Genomic DNA, 23,691 nt, shown 5'->3' with positions numbered 1-23,691 from the left:
ACAGGTTTGGGGGCTTTGAAAAATGTGAGAATAATTGGTTTCTTCCTCCCTGTCACCTTTGTGACAGCTACACAGAGCTTTCCCTTCCTTTTAATAATCTGTATTGGGCCAAATTTCCACTTTTTTTTTTTTCTAAGCTGCTGGCAGCTGAGCTGGAGCTGTGCTGGAACTGATGAATCCTGGAATTGCCACAGAATTGCTTCTATTGTTGATTTATTAATGTTTGCGATTTGTTTGCGTTTCCATCACAAGTGACTTGTGGGAAGAGCAAATATTCCCCAAGGCATTTTATGGAGGGTTAAGTTTGATTTCTGGCAAGTTTTTTTTGTCCAGTGCCCAGGGGATGTTCAAGGGGTCTCTGTGCCTCTCGCTATAGGGGATGCTTGAGAAGGGCCTGTGGTGGTTGTCCCTGTCCCTGTCACCCCAGGGGTGTCCCTGTCCCTTTCACCCCAGGCCATTCCCCAGGGGATCTTTATTATTGTCACCAAGGAATGCTACCATCACCAAATTTGCAGATGACACCAAGCTGGGTGTGAGTGTGGATCTGCTGGAGGGCAGGACAAGAAGACACAGCCTTAAACTACACGAGGGGAGGTTTAACTGGACAACAAAAAGAAGTTCTTCACAGAAAGGGTGAGTGGGCATTGGAATGGGCAGGCCAGGGGGGAGGTGGCAGAGTCACTGTCCCTCTCCAGTGGCACTCAGTGGCATGGTTTGGGTGACAAGGCGGTATTAGGGCATTGGTTGGACTTGATAATCCCAAAGGTCTTTTCCAGCCTATTTGATTCTTTCATTCTGTGATGACTGGGGCACTCGGGGGCCATTGTGACCCTGAAGGGACTTGTGGAACTAAGAGGACCATGGTGACACTGTGCAGCCCCACAGAACCAGGACTCCATTGTGGTGCTCTGGGGCCAAATGGAACCAGGGAGCCCCCATGACACTGGGTCCTGGTGGAACCACAGAGGCCATGGTGACACTGCAGGGCCTCGTGTAACCGAGGGGTTTCACCATTGTGACACTGCGAAACCAAGGAGAGCATGGGGAGAGTCCAGGGCCCAGTGGAACCAAGGGGCCGTTCTGACACTGCAGGGCCTCCTGAAACCAAGGGGACATTTTGACACTGCAGGACCTTGTGTAACCAAGGGGCCACTGTGACACTCTGGGGCCTCAAGGAATCTGGAAGGCCGTTGTGTCACTGTATGGCCTTGTGGAAACAAGGAGTCCATTGTGACACTGAGGGGACTTGTGGAACCACAGAGAGCATTGTGACAGTGCAGGACCTCAGGTGACCATGGGGCCTTTGTGACACCCTGGGGCCCCATGGAACCAAGGGGCCACTGAGAAACTGCGGCACCAACAAGAACATTGTGACACTGTGAAGCCTCATGGAACCAAGGAGTCCATTGTCACATTTTTGGGCCCCATGGAACCAAGGAGTCCAGTGTGACAGTGCAGGGCCCAGTGTAACCAAAGAGACATTGTGACACTGAGGAGCACCTTGGAACCAAGGACATCTTTGCAGATGATACCAAACTGGATGGAAGTGTTGAACTGCTGGAGAGTAGAAGGGCTCGGCACACGGCCCTGAACAGGCTGTATCCAGGCCCCAAACCCAACAAGGTGAGGTTTAACAAGTCCAAGTGCTGGGTCCTGCAATTTGGCCACAACAACCCCTGCAGCACTACGGGCTGGGAACAGAGTGACTGGACAGCAGCCAGGCAGAAAGGGACCTGCAGGGACCGATGGACAGCAGGCTGGACATGAGCCAGCCGTGTGCCCAGGTGGCCAAGAAGGCCAATGGCTCCTAGCCTGGATCAGGAAAGGTGTGGCCAGCAGGACCAGAACTGCTGTGCCAGCACTGATCTGCCCCCAGCTCTGCACACAGACATTGCTGCTGGAGCTCCAGAGAAGGCAACAAAAGGGCATCTCTGCGGAAAACTTGGCTGCGAGATCCTTTAGTTCCTTTAAAGCCATCGAGAGTGCAGCCCCTCATTGACACAGTCAGTGGCCACAGGGAAGGTGGAGAGAAACAAAATGACAAATGGCACAAAAATTCCATTTATTGTGGACAATATGAAAAAAAGTAAAACAAAGGAAAGAAAATCCCCACAACTAATTCAACAAGAAGTATCAAAGATGACTTTTGTTACAAGTGATTTTCAGAAATTGGCCAGCATTTTAATGTTCCTGAGAGCATCCAGTCATCAGTCTCCACACTGCAGCCTTGAGGTCCTGGTTCCTCACGCTGTAGATGAGGGGGTTCAGGGCTGGAGGCACCACTGAGTACAGAACTGACAGGGCCAGATCCAGGGATTGGGAGGAGATGGAGAGGGGCTTCAGGTAGGCAAACACTGAAGTGCTGAGGAAAAGAGAGACCACGGCCAGATGAGGGAGGCAGGTGGAAAAGGCTTTGTGCTGTCCCTGCTCAGAGGGGATCCTCAGCACAGCCCTGAAGATCTGCACATAGGAGAAAACAATGAACACAAAACATCCAAGTCCTAAACAGGCACTAAATGCAATGAGCCCAAGTTCCCTGAGATAGGATTTGGAGCAGGAGAGCTTGATAATTTGGGGGATTTCACAGAAGAACTGGCCCAGGGCATTGCCCTGGCACAGGGGCAGGGAAAATGTATTGGCTGTGTGCAGCAGAGCATTGAGAAAGGTACTGGCCCAGGCAGCTGCTGCCATGTGGGCACAAACTCTGATGCCCAGGAGGGTTCCGTAATGCAGGGGTTTGCAGATGGACACATAGCGGTCATAGCACATGATGGTCAGGATGGCAAGCTCTGCTGAGATGAAGAAGAGAAAGAAAAAGAGCTGTGCAGCACATCCTGTGTAGGAGATGGTGCTGGTGACCCAGAGGGAATTGTGCATGGCTTTGGGGACAGTGGTGCAGATGGAGCCCAGGTCACTGAGGGCCAGGTTGAGCAGGAAGAAGAACATGGGTGTGTGCAGGTGGTGGCCGCAGGCTACGGCGCTGATGATGAGGCCGTTGCCCAGGAGGGCAGCCAGGGAGATGCCCAGGAAGAGGCAGAAGTGCAGGAGCTGCAGCTGCCGCGTGTCTGCCAGTGCCAGCAGGAGGAAGTGGCTGATGGAGCTGCTGTTGGACATTTGCTGTGGCTGCACATGGGCACCTGTTCTTGGACAAAGGACAGGGACGAGTCAGGAGAGGCTGCTTGGAGCCAAAGCTGGGCCATTCCCTGCAGACTTCCCTGCTGGGACTCACCCACCCTTGTTCCTGCTCTGGGAAAACCTTCACCCAGGTCCCCGCCTGAGCTCCAGTTGTGCTGGCTGAGTGTGCCAGGAGCAGCCAGGCCTGTGCGTGGGGGATCTCAAGGAGCCATCCGTGCCCTGCTGCCCTGGGTTTGTGGCCCTGTGGCACAAGGCAAGTTTGGATATTCTGGATTTCTCAGGGGAATCCCTCCTACTGCAGAAAGGCTTGATACCATCTTCACTTCCAGGTCTAAAGGATGGCAGGAGCTGGTTTAAGGAATTGTTTTCCTACCCACCCACCATTCCTGGCTCTCTGAGGTCAGAAATCCCCAGCATTCCTGCTGCACTCAGAGTTTGCCACTGAGAGATATGAGAGGCAAAGGCTTCCCTGTGGCTGAGGGAAGGTGTGGGGCTGGATGGGCTTGTTCCCCCAGAACTTCTCTGTTAAGCCCCCTCTGCTTCCCTGAGCATCTCCCTGGGCCTGGACATTCCCTCCTGAGAGGTGCCTTGTCCCTGCCAGCGCTCACAGAGCCCATGCCACCCTGTGTGCCCTCGGCCCGGCCCTACAGAAACCTGCTTGTGTGCAGGGCCCTGGCTGGGGCAGGCTCTGTGTGCAGCTGGGCAAGGGCAGCTCAGGAGAGCCCTGCTGGGCCCTGCAGAGGTAATGCTGCTGCTGTCCAGGGCTGAGGAGTGGCTGAAGGCCCTTTGGGAGGCTCCCAGCAGAGACAGTGACCACCCAAAGTCACAGTTCCGGAGTCTCTGTAAATGCTCAAACATTCCTTTGATGATTCTGTGTCTCCCTTTCAACTGAGAATGTTCTGTGATTCTGGGATTTCAATTCCTGTTCTGCTTCTCTCATCCCCCTGTTCTTTAAAATAAAAAAAGAAAAAACCCTCTTTGCAACAGTGTTAGAACAATAAAGGAAATACCAGACCTTTATTTGAAGCTTCCAGGTGTCCCAGTGGGGATGAGGAACAATCAAACCCCGATTTCAGCAATTCATTAAGGTTGATTAATTAGGATACTTAACAGGAACATCCTATAGGAGATTCAGTTGCTCCAGTTACACACCCCAGGCTCAACCCATTGGAGTAGGTCCAAGGACTTCTTTGCCCAGCTTCTTCTTATCACTGCTCACATTCAAAAACCAAAATGTTCTTCTTGTAGGTCCTCTTCCTGATAATAAGACTATACAGAATTTCAGGAATGTATTTAGATAGTCAGCTTATTGTTCTAAAATCTAAGAGAAAGGTTAGGAAATTTACTCGAGTTAATTAAGGATTATAATTATGTTAACTATATCATAGCAGTTTAAAATAGTTAATTAAAAGCTTAAAAGAGTTAGGTAAGGATTACAGTTTTATAACTATATGATAGTAATTTACAGAACTGTGAATATATGACGAATATATGAAAAATATACAAAAAACAAAAATAATTTTGTCATCACCCCAAATTTTCCACCATGCTCCAAGCAGGAAATTGAAAACACTCTCAGGAAAGCTCCTGATCTTTACAGCAATGCCAGGCTTGCCTTCTTTGGTAAGTGTCCTCCGGAGCTTTGCCCAGGCTGGTCTGGAGCTGGGAGCAGCCCTGCCCCACCCAGCCCCTCTCAGCAGCAGCACCTGCCCTGCTCAGGGTGGCTCCTTCCCCCCACAGCTTCTGGCCAGCGCTGGGAGCAGCTCCCCGGTCTGGCTGAGAGCTGTCCCTGGTGGGCAGCAGAGTCCCTGGCTCAGCACAGTGCCCTGGGCTGCAGGACCCTGCTCTGCAGGACAGCCCGGGGCACCCCTGGCTGCTCTGCACAGGAGATGAGCAGAGAATGCACTCACAGGGTCTGTGGGCATTGGGATGTTCCAGCTTTAGGAGATCGCTCCAGGAGCTGCAGCTGCATTGTCCTGCAGCCAGAGGCTCCTGTGCCAAGGGCTGGCAGTGATTCTGCCCCAGGCACGTCTCAGCCCCTTCCCAGCCCTGACTGATTGAAGCTCTCTGTGCCTCTGTGCTGCGCCCGGGGTGGCTGCAGGCAGTGCCCCAGCCCTGCTGGGCTGGGAGAAGAGCTGCTCAGCAAGAGAAATGTGCTTTTGAAGCTCTCCTTGCTTACCAGGATCACCCTCTGTGCCGGGAGCCAGGCCCAGCTCAGCAGCACAGACACAGCACCAGGACTTTAATGACCCTCTGGGGCTTTGTGCTCAGGCCCTGAACATCAGGCCCTGAGAGGGAGCTGCAGAAACCTCTCCAGAACTCCAAGTCAGAATCCAGCTCCAAAGTTTCTTGGACTTTTAATGGGTCCCACTGAGGGACACGACTGAGAAAGTGTCCCCAGGCCCCAGGCAGAGCAGAGAGCTGGAGGCACTGATGACAGGTGGGGACAAAGAGAAGCCAAGTCCTGGTGCCCTGGGGCACAGCAGGGTCTGTGCCACCAAGGGCTGTGAGGAGACACCTTGTCCTGAGGCCCTGGGGCCTCCTGGCACAGCCCCAGCCAGGCTGGGCACTGTCACCCCCTTGCCTTGCCCTCAGCATCCCCCCCTAGCCCACATCCCAGTGGCCTCAAGGATCTGCTGGAAGGAGTCCCTGGGGAGCCTTGGTCAGTAATGGCCCCGGGGGCTCCTTCATGCTCCCAGGGACTGCAGGTTTTTCAAAGGATTTCACCTTTTGCCTCTGCCTTAGAGTCTCTGAGAGCTTTGTGCAATCCTGGCCTCCAATTATCTGCTGTAATTAGTCCATGGAGAGGCTTTGTCAGGAACAGCACTCAGTGGGGCTCCTTAATGCTTCAAGGTACTTCAGTGATTTTAAGGTACTTGGTGTTTCCCTTTTGATCCAGACTCTATGGGAGCAATTGTGCAGTCACAGCCTCAACTTATCTGTTTTAATTTTAGTCCCTTGAGAGCTGTGTACTGACACTCTGTGGGGCTCATTAATACTTTGAGATTCTCAATTTTTTTCAGTTACTTTGGATTGTTCTTTCCACACTGAGAGGTTTTCGTGCCATTTTGAGTCTCTGAGAGGTTTTTGTGATATCCTGGCCTACAATTCTATCCTCCAAGGAGTCCATGAGGAGCCTGTGCTGGGGATGGACGTAAGTGGGTCCCATTAATGCTTTGTGACACTTTGGGGGTTTCTTCTGACTTTGACTCCAGGAAAGTTTTGTGCCATCTCCTCTCAGGCCCTGAGGTTCCCGGGCTCAGCTCCAAATGCACCACAGGGCTCATTAGGATCAAGCAAGTCCTGAGAAACCATGGCTCTGCCTTGATTTCCCTCTTGTCTAGGGCAGCTGATCAGGAAGTTTCTGTAGTGGTTTTGGTTCACCAATTTGAGATTTCTTGGCCAATGCATCAGTTAGTGTGGCGGTTTCCATGTTGGTTAATTACCAGTGCACTCACTAGAATATACTTACTCATTTCCTTCTCTGCGATAGGATTCAGTGAAAGGCAAAGTAGCCTGAACACTTTAAAAGGGCATAAAGAAAAGTTTATTAACAGTAACTGAAATAAAGAATAATAAGAATTAGAAGAAAACTTTCAGAACACTTCCTCTCTCCATAAAACCTGACAATGTAAAGAGACAAAACCTAAAATTTTCATTCCTTTTTTCTTTCTTCAGTTCTCTTAGGGATAGAAGTTCCTCTTCTTAATGTTATGGAGACTTCTCCACAAGAAAACAATTAACTCATGGCCTTTCATTTTCCATGAATAAGAGTTGCCTTGAAAAATCTGCAATCATGAAGTCCCTCCCATTTTTTCACAGCCTTTCTCACAGCTGTGTTTGTGAGCCATGTCAACTTATGAGGTTTTAGTTTCAAGATGAGCTGTTTAAGAGCAAAGGTTCTCTTAATGTATTTCTGAAATCATCTTCATCTCTGGGAACAGAGGTCTTCCTCTTCTCTCCCTGAGGGCACAGGGTCTTATCCCTCTTCTCTTTTTTTCTTTTCAAACTTCTCATGGGATCACAGCTACTTCAACATTTGCTTACTTAAGCATGGAGGCCTTTGCTGAAACAAGTCATCTCCCCATACTTTTCAATGCGTTATAGGGAAAAAGAGAGTCTGATGTATCAATGACATCCTTCTCCATAGCTTTACCAGAGGATTTCAGCCCCAAGATCAAGGCATCTCCTCATCACTCCCATCTGGCACTCAACTTCCTCTTCAGTGACCTCGGTGTCTTCACGTTGCTGCTCTGTGTGCCTGCCCTTTGTCCTTTTCTCTCACTGGAGGGAGGATGGCAGCACTGGCAGAGTCAATATCTGCCCGGGGCTGCAGATGGTTCCGTGAGCCCAGCCGGGCTCGGTCCTTGCGGCCGGAGCTGTTTTCCCATGGAGGTTTCTGCAGCAGCTGCGCTGGGGCTGTGTCAGGCTGGGCCGCGCTGGGGCAGGGCCAGGATCTCAGCAGCCAGGCCAGAGCCCAGCAGCAGCACGGCCGGGGCCGATGGCTTCTCCTCCCCCTGCCCGCTGGCTGCGGGCGAACCCCAAGGTCGGCAGAGCCTTGGCCGAGCCGGCCCGGCCCGGGGCTGCTCCTGGGGCCCGGTGGATCCTGGCTGGGCCCGGGCTGGCGGCGGGGTAGGGCTCGGCAGCGGCCAGATGTCAGCACCCGCAGCCACGGCCCGGCCTCGGCCCCGTGGCCTCCCCTGCCCTGCCCGGCAGCCTATTGGGCCAGGCGACTCCCTGGGAAGGGGCCCGGCCCCACGGCAGGAGCCGCCTGGCCCCACGGCCGAGATGGGGCTGGGCCGGCCTTGGCACCTCTTTGGAGCTGTAGTGGTTTGACACGGAAAAAGAATTTTTCCGGAAGGAAGAGGTCAATTTGGACATTGACCAATTGAAGGTTGACACGCCTCTGAGAACACAGAGGGGTTAAAAGCAGAATTCCCAGGAGAACTTGCCCTCTTGGGTTCCGGTCAGCTTGCAGTGCAGGCTCTCCCCTGCCCGGCGATGAGCTGGGTGGGGGAGGGGAGAGCCATGTGGCCTTTGGAGGTAGGCCCAAGGGTGAAGGGACTGGAACTGGGCCTGGCCCCCTGCAGCTGGAAGGGTGGAGAAATCTGGGATGTCTCCATTTCCCCCCAGAGTCTCTCTCTCTCCCAAGAAAGAGAAAGAGACAGTGGTGGTTTTGCCAGCAGTTCACCGCGGGGAAGGAGAAGAGTGGGGGTGCCGCAAGGTGCCCAGCCCGGCTGTGGGAGCTGGAGCCTGGGCAGCAAGCCATCTCTGGGAGTCGGGACTTTTAACCCTTCCTTGAGAAAATGAAAGCTTTGTGAAATTTTTCTCCTCCTTGGTTTGAAAAGAGAGGAAGAAAGACAGCCTGGGACCTGGGATGTTAGAAGGAGAAATTCTAGGTGGGAGGAGATGATGGAGTGACTTTTGGCTGGACTTTTTCTTGGTAGCCACAGACTGAACTGATCTTCTCCTCAAAGAGAGACTGTATTTTAGGAGGATGCCAGTGAGCCAAAGAGACCTGCTTCAGCTGGGAAAAGACAGAAGTGGAGCGAACAGAGAAAAGTTAAGGAGGTTTGTGGTGGTGCCCCCTGTCTTCGCAGAGGAAGAAGAGAAGATCTCTGTTCTTGGATCCTCGGCCCCAGGGGAAAATGGGGGGGGGCTGTTCCCAAAAATGAAAAACTGAACTGTTGTTTTTTCCCCTCTTGGCAGAGCATCCTTGAAAGGAAAAATCCTAAAAAGCAGTCTGTCCATCCATGCATTGGTGGTGAGAGCACTGTGCATGGAAAGGAGAGGGTCACCATTAGGAAACTTTTTTTCTCCGGGCGGTGCCATGTGGTGACATGGAAGCACAGGGTGTGGCAGCTGTGTTTCTTGGGGGGTCTGTGGCACAGGAGGGGCTCCTCTCTCCCTGCAGATGGACTGGGTGTTGATTATCTGGAGGGTGGAAACCTGATTGGGGTCCAGATTGTGTCTCACTGTGGTTTGTTGGAGTTGGGTGGTGGGAGGAGGAATGCTTTGGAAGGTTTTCATTTTGAATTTTGTGTGTTTTCTTTCTTCTTTTTTTTTATTTTTTCTCTTTTATAGTAGCATAGTGGTAGTAGCTTAATAAAGTTCTTTTCTTGTTATTAGGCTTTGGCCTGCTTTGCTCTGTTCTCGATCGCATTTCACAGCATTCAATTGAGAGATTGCATTTTTATGGGGGCACTGGCATTGTGCCAGTGTCAAACCATGTCAGGGGCCAGAAGGGAAAGAGACCCAGCCAGGCTCTCTCATCTTTAACTTGTGTCTGCACAGAGGCGTCTGCAGTTTCCTTGGTGGTTTAACAGATTGTCAGTTCTCAAAGCTAATTACTGATTGTTTTTTTTGTCAGACACAGAGGAAACTGCTAGGAGCTTCTCTCAGGACATCACTTCCATTAGGCAAAACGACCACAGCAGCACAGAGCACAGAGCTCCTTTGTCCATATGCAGTAGTCATGTGCCCGAGGCCCCAAAACCCCACCTTGGGAGATCTCTGGGCTCTCTCCAAGGTGTTTTCAAATGAAAACATTTAGCACAGAGTCTAAGAAAATCACCAGAGGACAGGGCCAGCCTGACCTGTCTGTCCTGGCCACTTTTGTCTGGGAGCAATCCTTGGATATATGGAAATTGGGAGGCCAAATTCTAATTTTGGCTATGGACCCTGGACATGAAGGCCGATTTGTTTCCACAGGAAGGAAGTTACAGAGCCCCAGTGTTTCAGGGGTGGATTAGAGGTGACCACCAGAGGCCAACCAGAGCTGCCAGATTTTGTTCTGAGAGATACCCTTGCATATATAAAAATTTTTAAGGAGGATACCAATTTTGCCAATGGGCATCTGAAAAGACAGTTCTTTTCCATAGCAAGGAAAGAATGGAGCCCCAGTGCTCCAGGAGCTGATGAAAGGCAGCCCTTGACATTCCAACATCAGCCAGACCTGCCAGTTGGCCCCTGGCAGGCCAAGCCAGCAAGACCTGTTCCATGTTCCCTCGGTTCCATGGGGCCCCACAGTGTCCCAATGGTCCCTTGCTTCCAGGAGGCCCTGAGGTGTCACAATGCCCCCTTGGTGACACGAGGCCCTGAAGGGTCGGAATGGTCTCCATGGTTCCATCAGGCTCCACAGAGTCACAATGGTCTCTGGGTCCATGTATCCCCGCAGTGTTACCATGGCCCCTTGGTTCCATGGGCTCCAGTGGTGCCACAATGATCCCCTCGGTTCCATGAGGTGCCCACAGTGTCACAGTGATCTCCATGGGAAGGAAAGAAGCGAGCCCCAGTGTGGCAGGGGAAGCCACCAGAGGCCAAGGCCAGCCAGACTTGATGGTACTGGCAGATTTTTCCTGGGAGCAACCCTTGGATATAGGGAATTTTAGAGGTGGCATCCCAATTTCAGATATGGACACCTGGAGGAAAGTGATGGTTCTTTTCCATAGGAAGGAATGCTCATAACACCAGTGTTTGAGCGGCAGATGAAAGGTGGCTGCCAGAGGCCTCAGCCATCCAGACCTTTCTATCCTGGTAGGTTTTGTCTGAAAGGAACCCTGGGATATAGGGAATTTGGGAGGTGGAACCCTAGTTTTGGCCATTTCTGCATAGATAAGAAGATTGGTTCTTTTCCATAGGAAGGAAAGCACAGAGCCCAAGTGTTTCAAAGGCAGAAGAAGAAAGAGTTGGCTCCTTGGAGGCCCTGCCAACCAGACCTGTTCTTCCTGGCAGCTTTTGTCATGGAGGAATCCTTGGATATATGGAATTTGGGAGGAGGAATCTCAATTTTGGCCATGGACCCCTTGAGAAGAAGGACATTTCTATTCCATTGGAAGGAAAGCACAGAGCTCCAGCATTTCGAGGCAGGTGAGAGGCAGCTCCCAAGAGGCCAAGGGCAGCCAGACCTGTCTGTCCTGTCTGATTTCACTTGGGAACTATCCTTTTATGTACGGTGTTTTGGAGGTGGAATCCCAGTTTTGGCCATGGGCACCTGGTCAAGATGGATGTTTTTTTCCTATTGGAAGAAAATCTCAAAGTCCAAGTGTTCTGGAAGAAAATGAGAGGTGGCCACCCTTAGGCCAAGGCAGCCAGACCTGTCTCTTGTGGCATCTTTCATCTAGGGGCTGTCCTGGGACACAGGGCTTTTTGGAGGTGGAATCTTAATTTTGGCCACGGGCACCTGGACTGGAAGATGAGTTCTTTTCATTAGGAAGGAAAGCACAGAGCCCCAGTGTTTCAGAGGCAGATGAGTGCCAGCCCTCAGAAGCCAAGGCCAGCCAGACTTGTCAGTCCTGGCAGCTTTTGTCTGGGAGCTGTCCTTGGATATAGGGAATTCTGGAGGCAGATCCCCAATTTTGGCCATGAGTGCCTGGTCGAGATAGGTGGTTTTTTCTCATAGGAACAAAAAGCACATGTTCCCAGTGTTTGAAAGGCAGATGAGAGGTGCCCCTGGGTGGTCAAGTCAGCCAGACCTGTCTCTCCTGGCAGATTTCATCTGGGAACAATCCTTGCAATAGAAGGAAATTTGGAGGAGGAATCCCAATTCTGGCAATGGACCCCTGGAGGAGGACAGTTCTCTCCCATAAGAAGGAAAGCCCAGAGCCCAATTGCTTTAGGGGAGATAAGAAGCAGCCCTTGACATGCCAAGTTCAGCTGGACCGGTCAGGTGGTCCCCAAGAGCGCCAGCCAGCCAGACCTGTTCCAAGTTTCCTTGGTTCTGTGGGACCCCACAGTGTCACAATGGTCTCCTTGGTTCCATGAGGCCCTGGAGTGTCACAATGCTCCCCTTGCTTCTGCAGTGTCACAATGGCCCCGTGCTTCCATAAGGCCTTGCAATGTCACAATGGCTTCGTGGTTCCACAAAGCCCTGATGTGTCACAATGGCCCCTTGGCTCCGTGCGCCCTCGCTGTGTCTCAATGGCTCCTCTGTGACACTGCAGCTGCACAGGGTCACCATAGGCCCTTGGTTCCTTGGGGCCCCCGAGTTCACAATGGTCTTGAATCTTGAATAATTACTTTATTTTCAGTCCTATTTCAGGTGTTTTAATTGATAAAGACAAATCAGAAGATCGTTAGGGCCAAACCAAAAAGATAACCAGTCAGGTGTCTTCCTAATATGGATCACAGGCAATGTGGGTCACCAGGCCTGTGCCCAACTGTCACTATCCGCTTATAGCGGGGTGTTGTGATGGTTCGTTAGCCGATCCCAAAGTGCAAAAGACAAACAGCAGGGGACTATCAGTTTAATCACAACAGATGCACCTTTATTAAAGGCCAAAACCAATAAATGCGATAGTGGGGTCAGAAAAGAAATAAAAAGGAGAGAGAGAGAAGGGGGGGATGGGAATAGCTACCAACACAGACGAGGTCCTCACTGGTCCGGACGATGGGGATCTGTCTCGTTGTGTTGAGGAGAGTCTCCAAAGTCCTGCCCAACCCAGGGGTCCAGTTATAGTCCACAGAGGGAAAAAGGGGGGGAACATGCCTATTGAAATTGCTCATCCAGGCAGAACAAACACGATGACGAATAAGTCCATTGAAGTTACTGGAGAAGAACAGGTCATGTCATTCCCCCCCACCACCACTCTCTGTGGTAGGGGTCTCAGTCTCAGTCCTTGGGGAGAGGGTTCTTGATCTCCGTCTGTCACGGTGGTAACGAGGGGGATGAGGGGTCTGCAGTGAGAGACCACCAGAGTCACCCCAACAGTTCATTCGGCTTAAAGGTGGAGAGTGAAGCAGGAATTGCAGTAGGCCGCTCTGTGCTGGGTCCACGCTGGGTCTTCACCAAGTCCTTGCCAACTCCTTGCCAAGTTCTTGCTGGGCCTCATTCGGAACAGAACGTAACGGTACAGCGGCTGCACCTGCACTGTTGCCTTCTCCAAGCCGGAACTGCAGTGGGGGAAGTGAGTTCCTTCTTGTGGCAATCGTCAGGCAAATGTGTGAGGGTCTTCAGATGGCCTCTTACACCAACATGGGTCTTCCCATGGGGGATGAGGCTGGAGCAGTGTACAAAGCTCTTCATGCAGTTGGGGGACTCACAGGGCTTCCTTTACTAGTGCCTCCGTTGGTGTTTGGTCAAGTGAGAGCTCTGGGTGAAGCTCTTCCCACACCAGGACACTTGTAGGGCCTCTCCCCAGTGTGGATGTGCCGGTGGTTGACGAGGGTGGAGTTCTGCTTGAAGCCCTTCCCGCAGTCGGGGTAGCGGAAGGGCCTCTCATCCGTGTGAATCTGCTGGTGCAGGAGGAGATTGGAGCTGGTGTGAAACCTCTTCTGAAACTCGGGACACTCGTAGGGCCCCTCGCCAGTGTGGATGCGATGGTGGATGATGAGTTCTGATCTGCAGCTGAATCCCTTCCCACATTCCCCACAATCGTAGGCCCATTCCCCGGTGTGGATCATCTGGTGGCGGATCAGGGTGTTGCTCTTCCTGAAGCTTTTCCCACACTCCAAGCACTTGTAGGGCTTCTCCCCATCATGATGTTGCCCAGGGACCACCAGCTCCGAGCTCTGGCTGAAGCTCTTCCCACCTTCCTGGCCCAGAGTGGGTCTTTCCTCCTCACAGCGCCCTGGGCTGGGTTTGCAGCCCCTCCTTGTGGGAATCCAGGGCTTCCCTCTGGCTGCCCTGGATTGCCTGGGACCCTGGCAGGGGGTCAGAAACCCCCCTGTACAGAGCCCCGAGAGACACTGTCTGTGATCTCTGTCCCTGGAAAAGAGTTTTCAATCTTACAGGATGAATTGCAAGCTCTGAGTGCTTGATATGAATAATAATTAAGTGTGGCATGGGTGCAAAAGTAAAATTTTAGGTTTCTAGATTAGGGGTTCAGAGGGGACAAGATGGAGGAAATTGGGTGTGTCTTGTCCTTTTTCTCCTTCTTCATGCCCTCCCTGTTTCACTGTAGTGTTGGCATTTTTCTATTGGTTTAGGCTGGGGACACACTGTTCAATGTAGATGATAGATATTGGCACATTATTGTAAATATAGCACATGTAGTTTCTGGTATATAATGTTTGTAACATCCCACTGGGGGCAGAGCCCCGCACGCTGCCCTGCAGGACAGACCTGCAGCAGGGCAGCAGAACATGTTATAGATAAGCAAGAATAAACAACCTTGAAAACACCACAGACGAATTATGGCTTCTTCTTTGGCAACGGGGCAGAAAGACAGAGACTTTCTACAATCTCAGAATCATCAATACCCACAGATTCCGACAGACATGGGACCTCTCCAACCAGGAATGCCTAGTCCAGCTATGCTTCCACAGGATTGGAAATTAGCTGTATTAGATATAAAGGACTGTTTCTTCCAAATTCCATTGCACCCTGAAGATGCCCCGAGGTTTACATTCTCGGTTCCTACCATCAATCGAGAAGCCCCAATGAAACGCTATCACTGGAAAGTTTTGCCCCAAGGTTTAAAATCCAGTCCTTTCATATGCCAACAGTATGTAGCAGCACTACTGTCTCCAATACGTGCAGAGAGAAAGGATGCCATCATGTCCTAGTTTAGGGCAAATTTGGGGAAAACCCTCTGTAAGGAGCCCCCAGGAAATAAACCCCCACGGCCCCTCCCCACCCACCTGGTTCAGGGAAAAATTTCCTCTGAGAGGGAAGTGGAAAAGAACCTGTTTATTCAACAAACAAAGCACTCCCCAGCACCAAAACAATTAACAACACTAGATGACAACAAAACTCTTTCACCCCTCTGAAGAGCTGAACAAATCCAGAAGGTCTTTCCTGGGAGTGGTCGCCCGGGTCTGGACGCTGGGGATTGCTCTCCAGCACTGGGGATGGCTGCTGCAGATCACCAAATGCAGGCTCCTGGTGTTCCTTGGTGTTTCCCAGATCCCAGTCCAGAGCAGGTTGGATGATAACACGGCAAAACAAACCTTCACTTTCAGAGTTAGTTCTGAAAGCACAGAACATAATATCAAACATAAACGGAACACACGATTGGAGATACAAACACCATAACAGTCACCCTAGGACATTCCACCCCTTATCTCCATATCTTCAACATCATGTAAAAACTCCATCAAGTTAAAACTTGTATCTTTCACTTACTCATACCTTCGACACTTACACATTTCCTTCTATTTCACTTGCTCAAACCTTTGACACTTACACATTTCCTTCTTTCTCATGTCTGTGTGTTTTCATGCACAGACATTGGCAGTAACATCCAGCAAACAGTGATATTTGCGCAATAGTTTCACCCCACAATCAGATCACCCTGAGGTACACATCGTGTTGTTCCATCTCTCTGCATTATCCACCATGTACAACCTGCTCCCTGAGCAAAGACAATCCCACAAATGGGTTTGTCTGTACTCGAGGCAGGATTGATCCACACTGATTTCCCTAACAAACCTCTGACATGTGCCACTGGGACTTTATCTCCGTCTACTATATTCAGGGGCTCAGACTGGGCAGGACCTGCTCGATTGGTGGAACCTCGGCTGTTAACTAACCAGGTGGCCTTTGCTAAATGTTGCTCCCAAGTTTTGAAAGATCCCCCACCCAATGCTTTCAAGGTGGTTTTTAACAGTCCATTGTACCTCTCCACTTTGCCTGCAGCTGGTGCATGGTAGGGGATGTGGTACACCCACTCAATGCCATGTTCCCTAGCCCAGGTGTTGATAAGGCTGTTCTTGAAATGAGTCCCATTGTCTGACTCAATCCTCTCAGGGGTACCATGCCTCCAAAGGACCTGCTTTTCAAGGCCCAGGATGGTGTTACGGGCTGTAGCATGCGACACAGGTTAGGTTTCCAACCATCCAGTGGTGGCTTCTACCATTGTGAGCACGTAGCGCTTGCCTTGGCGTGTCTGGGGCAGTGTGATGTAATCAATCTGCCAGGCCTCCCCATACTTGTACTTGGACCACCACCCACCATACCACAGGGGCTTCACCCGCTTGGCCTGTTTGATGGTAGCGCATGTCTCACAGTCATGGATCACCTGAGAAATACTGTCCATGGTTAGATCCACCCCTCGGTCTCGTGCCCACTTGTAAGTGGCATCTCTACCCTGATGGCCTGAGGCATCATGGGCCCATCGTGCTAGGAACAACTCTCCCTTGTGTTCCCAGTCGAGGTCTATCTTTGATACCCCTATCTTCGCATCCTGATCTACCTGCTGATTGTTTTGCTGCTCTTCATTAGCCCTGCTTCTGGGGACATGGGCATCTACATGGCGAACCTTCACAGGTAGCTTCTCTACCCGGGTAGCGATATCTTTCCACTCTTCAGCAGCCCAAATTGATTTTCCTCTACGCTGCCAGTTAGCTTCTTTCCACCTCTCTAGCCACCCCCACAGAGCATTGGCTACCATCCATGAATCAGTGTAGAGGTAGAGCTTTGGCCACTTCTCCCTTTCTGCAATGTCTAGGGCCAGTTGAACGGCTTTGAGTTCAGCAAACTGGCTTTATCCACCTTCTCTTTCAGTGGCCTCTGCAACCCGTCGTGTGGGACTCCATACAGCTGCTTTCCACTTCCGATTCATCCCTACGATGCGACAGGAACCATCAGTGAAGAGAGCATAGCGTGTTTCCTCTGCTGGCAGTTGGTTGTATGGTGGAGCTTCTTCAGCCCGTGTCACTGGTTCTTCTACTTCATCTGCGACACCAAAACTTTCACCTTCGGGCCAATTTGTAATTACTTCCAAAATCCCAGGGCGATTCAGCTTACCAATATGGGCATGCTGCGTGATGAGAGCAATCCACTTGCTGCATGTAGCACTGGTGGCATGGTGGGTGGAGGGAACCTTTCCTCTGAACATCCACCCCAGCACCGGTAGTCGGGGTGCCAGGAGGAGTTGTGCTTCTATACCAATCACCTCTGAGGCGGCCTGGACTCCCTTGTAGGCGGCCAAGATTTCCTTCTCTGTTGGGGTGTAGTTAGCTTCAGACCCTCTGTAGCTCCGACTCCAAAATCCCAGTGGTCGGCCCCGAGTCTCATCAGGCACCTTCTGCCAAAGGCTCCAGGACAGACCATGGTTCCCGGCTGCAGAGTAGAGCACGTTCTTCACATCTGGTCCTGTCCTGACTGGGCCAAGGGCTACTGCATGAGCAATTTCCTGCTTTATCTGGGCGAAAGCTTGCTGCTGCTCAGGGCCCCAGCAGAAGTCATTCTTCTTGCGGGTGACCAGGTAGAGGGGACTCACGATCTGACTGTACTCAGGAATGTGCATTCTCCAAAAACCAATGGCGCCTAAGAAAGCTTGTGTCTCTTTCTTGTTGGTTGGTGGGGACATGGCTGTGATCTTGTTGATGACATCTGTAGGAATCTGACGCCGTCCATCTTGCCACTTCACTCCCAAGAACTGGATCTCTCGAGCAGGTCCCTTCACTTTACTCTTCTTGATGGCGAAACCAGCTTCCAGGAGGATTCGGATGATTTTCTCTCCTTTCTCAAACACTTCTGCTGCTGTGTTCCCCCACACAATGATATCATCAATATATTGTAGATGTTCTGGAGCCTCACCCTTTTCTAGTGCAGTCTGGATCAGTCCATGGCAGATGGTAGGACTGTGCTTCCACCCCTGGGGCAGTCGGTTCCAGGTGTACTGCACTCCCCTCCATGTAAAGGCAAACTGAGGCCTGCATTCTGCTGCCAGAGGAATGGAGAAAAATGCATTGGCAATATCAATAGTGGCATACCACTTCGCTGCCTTGGACTCCACCTCATACTGGAGTTCCAGCATGTCTGGCACAGCAGCGCTCAGTGGTGGAGTCACTTCATTCAATGCACGGTAGTCCACAGTCAATCTCCATTCTCCTTCAGATTTACGCACAGGCCAAATGGGGCTGTTGAAGGGTGAGTGGGTTTTGCTGACCACCCCTTGGCTCTCCAGCTCTCGGATCATCTTATGGATGGGAACCACAGCATCTCGAGTTGTTCTGTACTGTCGACGATGCACTGTTGAAGTGGCAACTGGTACCTTTTGTTCTTCTCCCTTCAAAAGTCCTACTGTAGTTGGATTCTCAGACAGTCCAGGCAAGGTGTTCAGTTTCTGGACGCTGGGGATTGCTCTCCAGCAGATCACCAAATGCAGGCTCCTGGTGTTCCTTGGTGTTTCCCAGATCCCAGTCCAGAGCAGGTTGGATGATAACACGGCAAAACAAACCTTCACTTTCAGAGTTAGTTCTGAAAGCACAGAACATAATATCAAACGTAAACAGAACACACGATTGGAGATACAAACACCATAACAGTCACCCTAGGACACATCATCCTTCACTACATGGATGATGTGCTTGTCTGTGCTCCCAATGACTCTATACTCCAATATACGCTTGAACTAGTGGTTGAAGTTTTAACCTCTGTTGGATTTCAACTGCAGAAAAACAAAGTTCAAAGAATGCCACCTTGGAGATATATGGGCCTGGAAATTTCTGCAAGGACTATTGTCCCTCAGAAATTGGAGATCAATTGCAACCCCAGAACACTAGCAGACTTCCACTCGCTGTGTGGGTCTTTAAATTTGGTAAGGCCCTGGCTAGGTCTCACAAATGAGGACCTAGAACCTCTTTTCAATTTATTGAAGGGGGAGAGGGAGCTGGCCTCCCCCAGAGAACTGACATGTAGAGCTGTGTTTCTATATGTTTTACCACATTTGTATTATGTATAAGTTTGTTCCATGTACCCCCGGGTTATGTAATGACCCCCCCCCCGGGTCTTCCCATCTCTCCCCGCGATTTGTTGTCCCCGAGAAAATGCCAAGTCACTGTGTTTACCCCAGATGCCTGTCTGTCACTCAGTATCCCTTCCCCCCACCTGGAATCTTCCACCTGGGACGCCGGGCGATAGGCAGATGACCTGGGACCCTCCACCTGTCCATCCCCCATTGGATGGACCCCTGTATCCCACTGCCCTCAGACCCCCCGTGGCGTTACCCCTTTGGCTGCCCCAGTTTTCCCGTCCCGTACTTAATCCGTGGGCGCGGCACGCCCACCGCTTTCTCCTGGCAGGCACCCGCGCGCTGCCGCCGCCGCCCCGCTCGAGCAGCCCGCCGCTTCCTCCTGGCCGCCTCCAGCACGTGCCGCTCCGCCCCGCCCGCGGCCGCGGCGCGGCACAGACAAACATCGGCGCGGCAGACCGCGGCCCCTTCAAATTATTGCTCTCCCCGTTGGGTTGCAATAAAACGGAATTCTGCCCCCCGGAGAAAGACTCTCTCCTTTATTTTGCCATGGAACTTGCTGCTTGCACTCAGACCCACACAGCCCCGCCCAAAGCCCGCGAGGGCTCAGCGGGAGGAGCTGAAGATCTGCCCGCTCTCCCCTTCCCCCCGGAGCTAGCTGGGATAAGGGAAAGCAGGGGGGAAAGAGAGCATACCGCACTGACCCCAGAGGCAAAGACAGCAATCGAAAAGGTACAGAAGGCCTTGTCAGAAAGGCAGGCACATCAGTGTGAACCAAATCTGCCTTTCCAGTTCATTGTTCTAGGAAAGCTGCCACACCTGCATGGGTTGGTTTTCCAATGGATCGAGGGGCAGAAAGATCCATTCTTAATCATAGAATGGATTTTCCTATCGCTCCAAAGATCCAAAACCATCACTAGGCCACAAGAGCTGATAGCAAAGCTGATTCAGAAGGCCAGGGTGAGGTTGTGCAAATTAGCAGGGTGTGACTTGGCATGTATCCACCTTCCAGTCAGGCTTTCTGAGGAGGAAAGGAACTCTCCTGAGAGTCTGACCAAAGGGATGTTTGAGCATTTGCTCCAGAGCAGTGCCAGTCTCCAGCTATCCCTGGACAGCTACAGGGGACAAATATCAGTCCATGCCCCGTCTCACAAGTTGTTCAATGAGGAATTCCACCTTATACCTCAAGACAAAAGGAGCTGGAGGGCACTCAAGGCTCTCACAGTGTTCACGGATGCCTCTGGGGCTTCCCACAAGTCGGTGATGACGTGCAGAAATCCACAGACTCAGCATTTGGAAGCTGATGTTGAGCTTGTGGAGGGATCCCCCCAGGTGGCTGAACTGGCTGCAGTGGCAAGAGCTTTTGAGAAGTTTTCTGAGCCATTCAACTTGGTGACAGACTCTGCTTATGTGGCAGGAGTAGTGTCCAGGGCGGAGCAGGCTGTGCTCAGAGAAATAGGAAATGAACATCTCTTCAGGTTACTCTCAAGGCTAATTCATTTAATCTCGCACCGAGAGCATCCATTCTTTGTGATGCATGTGTGGTCACACACTGATTTGCCAGGTGAGATTGCAGAGGGGAATCGCAAAGCAGACTCCCTTGCTGCACCAGTCGAAAAAGCGCATCTCCCTGATGTTTTCCAACAAGCAAAACTGAGTCACCAGCATTACCACCAGAACGTGCCAGGTTTGATTCCACAGTTCCAGACAAAACGGAGTCAGGCTCGAGCCATTGTGACCAACTGTCCTAATTGCCAGCTCCAGGCCCTTCCATCGTTGGGCATGGGAGTAAACCCCAGAGGCCTTAGCAGCTGTCAGGTATGGCAGACAGACATCACACACATTCAGAGTTTTGGTCGCCTTGAATGTGTTCATGTAAGCGTGGACACATTCTCAGGTGCAGTGTATGCCTCTGCTCATATAGGACAAAAGGCTGCACATGTCAAACAACACCTAGTGCAAGCATTTTCAGTATTGGGGGTGCCAAAACCAATCAAAACAGATAATGGCCCAGCATATATATCCAAGGAGTTTCTGGAATTTCTCCAACAGTGGGGTGTGGAACACAAGACTGGCATTGCCCAACACCCCACAGGTCAAGCTGTAGTCGAGCGTGCACACCAGATGCTCAAAAAGGTATTGAAGAAACAAAACAGCTCAGCTCCGTGGATGTTTCCACGAGAGAGGCTCTGTAAAGCCATGTTTACCATCAATTTTCAGAACTGTTCATTTGAAAACATGAGTCCACCGGTTGTGCGTCACTTTAACAGTGGCAACCAGTTCAAATTGTCTCAGCATCCCCTGCTCTTGATTAGGGATCCAGAAGCTTGGGAAACCAAGGGTCCCTATGAACTTGTAACCTGGGGTCGTGGCTATGCATGTGTAGCTACTCCCTCAGGCCCTCGGTGGATTCCCCAGAAGTGGGTGAAACCTTTTGTCCCCAAGAATCCAGGTCAGACTAAAGGGGACAGGAAGCAAGTAGCTGATGCTTCAAAGAGAAGACACCGCCGGATGGAAGAAGAAGAATGTTCCTAAGCGTGAATTCCTTCCAGAAGAGACAGAAATTTTAACATGTTCTTAAAATGTTTTTTTTCCCTTTTAGCAAAAATTTACCTCCAACTCAACCCTGTGATGAACCCCATGCAAGCTGTCATCCTGTGAATGCTGAAAAGAATGTTTAAGGGCTGGGGATTCACGGGGTGGTGGACATCTATTGTTAGATAAGTTTTTTTACTCCTTGATATTTTGTTCCTTGTAACCTTGGCGTTCGGGATCCTGCGTCACTTGATTTTCAAAGCTATCAAGGGTCTCATACCTTCTACCTCAGAAGTCAACCACATAGAGTTGGCTAACCTGGGGAGGCCTGACTACGCCACCAACTGTAGGTGGTGGGAAACCCGTACTCAGGGATTAATTGAGCCCAGTGAATTCCTGTAACCTTGTTTAACAAATAAGGGGGAGGTGTTACAGTGAGTTCATGGGCATTCTGTTTCCCCTTCCCCGGGACCCTGTGACTCTGATCAAGATAACCCTGGACCCCTCCTTCCTGCCCCAACGGGGTTGCTGGAGAGCCAGGGAAGCCCGCCCTGTCCAAAGTCTATATAGATCCCTGACATTTCCTGTTAGTTCTCTTTTGCCCCCTCTGCACAAGGACATCACAGAATAAAGAGAGCTGAACCAACTTATCTCGGGGTAAGAGCCTTTTTTGGAAATCTTTGCCATCTCCTGTTATTCCTCCCCTCACAGCCTTTGATCTCTGAGCTAGCCTGATTATTCGGGGGGCTGTGTGAGGGGGAGAATGACATGCAAGTTGAGGTTCAAGTAGTTCCAGGTCTGTGGCTTATGTTTCTAAAAAACATTTTGCATCCCTCTGGCTTCCTAGCATGTTAGACCTTGGTTCTACATGAACCACATTGGATAATGTTCACCTGGTGTCTTGCCAAATTACACTGTGATTCCTTGGCCTGAGGAGTATCAGGAAGACCTGCTGAGCTCCATGAACACTGTCAGCTGCATGGAAGTGAGCATCCTTGGCTTTGCTGAAGCAATTGGAGCTTAGCTTAGGTGAGATGCTCTTGAGCAGGAGAAAGGCTGGAATTGTCAGGTGTTTCCAAAAACCTGTGTGTCCAGAGGGACTGAGTTCTGGGGAGCAGCTGGGTGTTTCTGCACCCCACTGAAGGGGATTGCCAGACAGCTCAAGCCTCGCCACAGGCAAACACTCCCCAAATCTTCTCAGGCAACACTTTGCTTTGGGTTTCAAGCTGTTCCCACTTGTCTGTCTGTGAAGATGCCCCTAAAACCACAATGCAAGCCTCTCAGAACTGGTGTTACGTTTCCAGAAATGAAGAAAAGAATCCTAAACCAAACAAAGTTTCTAAAACAGTGGTTTCTAGAGAGGAACGTAACCCCCTGTGCAGTTTCTGCTCACTGGGAAACATGCCTGAAACCTGAGCATGAGGCTGCAAAGGCCACAGCGTCTCTTCTGCTTCTTGTGCAGTGTTGCTGAAACACTTCATGACCGTGTTTCTCTCATAGCCCAAGCCACGTTCACCACGCCACCAAGCCGGAGCCTGGTGAGGGGGAGAGACTGCCAAAACCTCCTGTTGTTTCTTGGCATTTTCTGGGATGGGCCTACCATTCATGCATTGCCTTGAGAAGTCAAATGAGTAGAGGGTGTCCATAGGGATGGCATTTCTCCTTTTTCTGAGCAGGAGAAATTTTTCTTTTGCTGCATAAGGGAAGCTGAAATTTTCAGACTGCTGAGGAGTGCTAGACTGGGCTGGGCTGGCAGGGCTCTGTAAAGTCCTGTGGTCAAAGTGTCCAGCAATGAGCAGGGACATCTTTAAAGAGATCAAGTTGCTCAGCGCCCTGTCCCACCTGACCTGGAATGCTTGAAGGGATGGGGCACCTACAAGCTCCTGGGACAACCTGTGCCAGGGTGGCACCATGCACCGAGTAAACAAGGTCTTCCTTAGATCTACTCTGATTAGATCCCCTTTGTGTTTAAATCTATTCACCCACATTCTATTGTAACTGGCCCTGTTAAAAAAGGTGTCCCCCATTTTCTTCAAAGCCACTCTGAAGTCTTGGAAAGCAGCAATAAAGTCTCCCTGGGTCCCATTCTTCACAAAACTGAATAACTCCACCTCTCTATGCATTTCCTGAGAGGACAGGTGCTCTGTTTTCTGACTGTCTCTGTTGCCCTGTTTAGAAACTTGGTGGTGTGTTCTGTTTTACCTAACAGCAAAAGAATTGAAGTAGAGAAATGCAGTGTACAGAGCCATGAAATGGTGGCGGAGGAACCCAAGGCTGCCAGTCCTGGCAGAGCAGTCTGGAGAGATTTGGCTGTGGGCAGGAGGGGCTGTGGGGCCTCACTGTGAGCCTCTGAGGGGCCCTGGTTTGTGCCCCCCACCCCACC

General features: G+C 51.1%; 1 protein-coding gene and 1 pseudogene across 1 annotated transcript; both read right to left on the bottom strand.

Annotated features, from left to right (window-relative positions):
- LOC116806928 (uncharacterized) overlaps window positions 1-14,498 on the bottom strand; it is a 74,263-nt pseudogene extending 59,765 nt beyond the window's left edge.
- Window positions 2,182-3,114, bottom strand: LOC116806919 (olfactory receptor 14J1-like). The gene has a single exon (XM_032744739.3). It carries the CDS (start codon window positions 3,112-3,114, stop codon window positions 2,182-2,184), a length of 933 nt encoding a protein of 310 aa, XP_032600630.2.
- Window positions 14,499-23,691: the final 9,193 nt, after the last annotated feature.

The sequence above is a fragment of the Taeniopygia guttata genome, chromosome W (genome assembly GCF_048771995.1).
Source record: "Taeniopygia guttata chromosome W, bTaeGut7.mat, whole genome shotgun sequence".
Classification (NCBI taxonomy): Eukaryota; Metazoa; Chordata; class Aves; order Passeriformes; family Estrildidae; genus Taeniopygia; species Taeniopygia guttata.
This window is presented reverse-complemented; position numbering and strand designations above follow the sequence as displayed.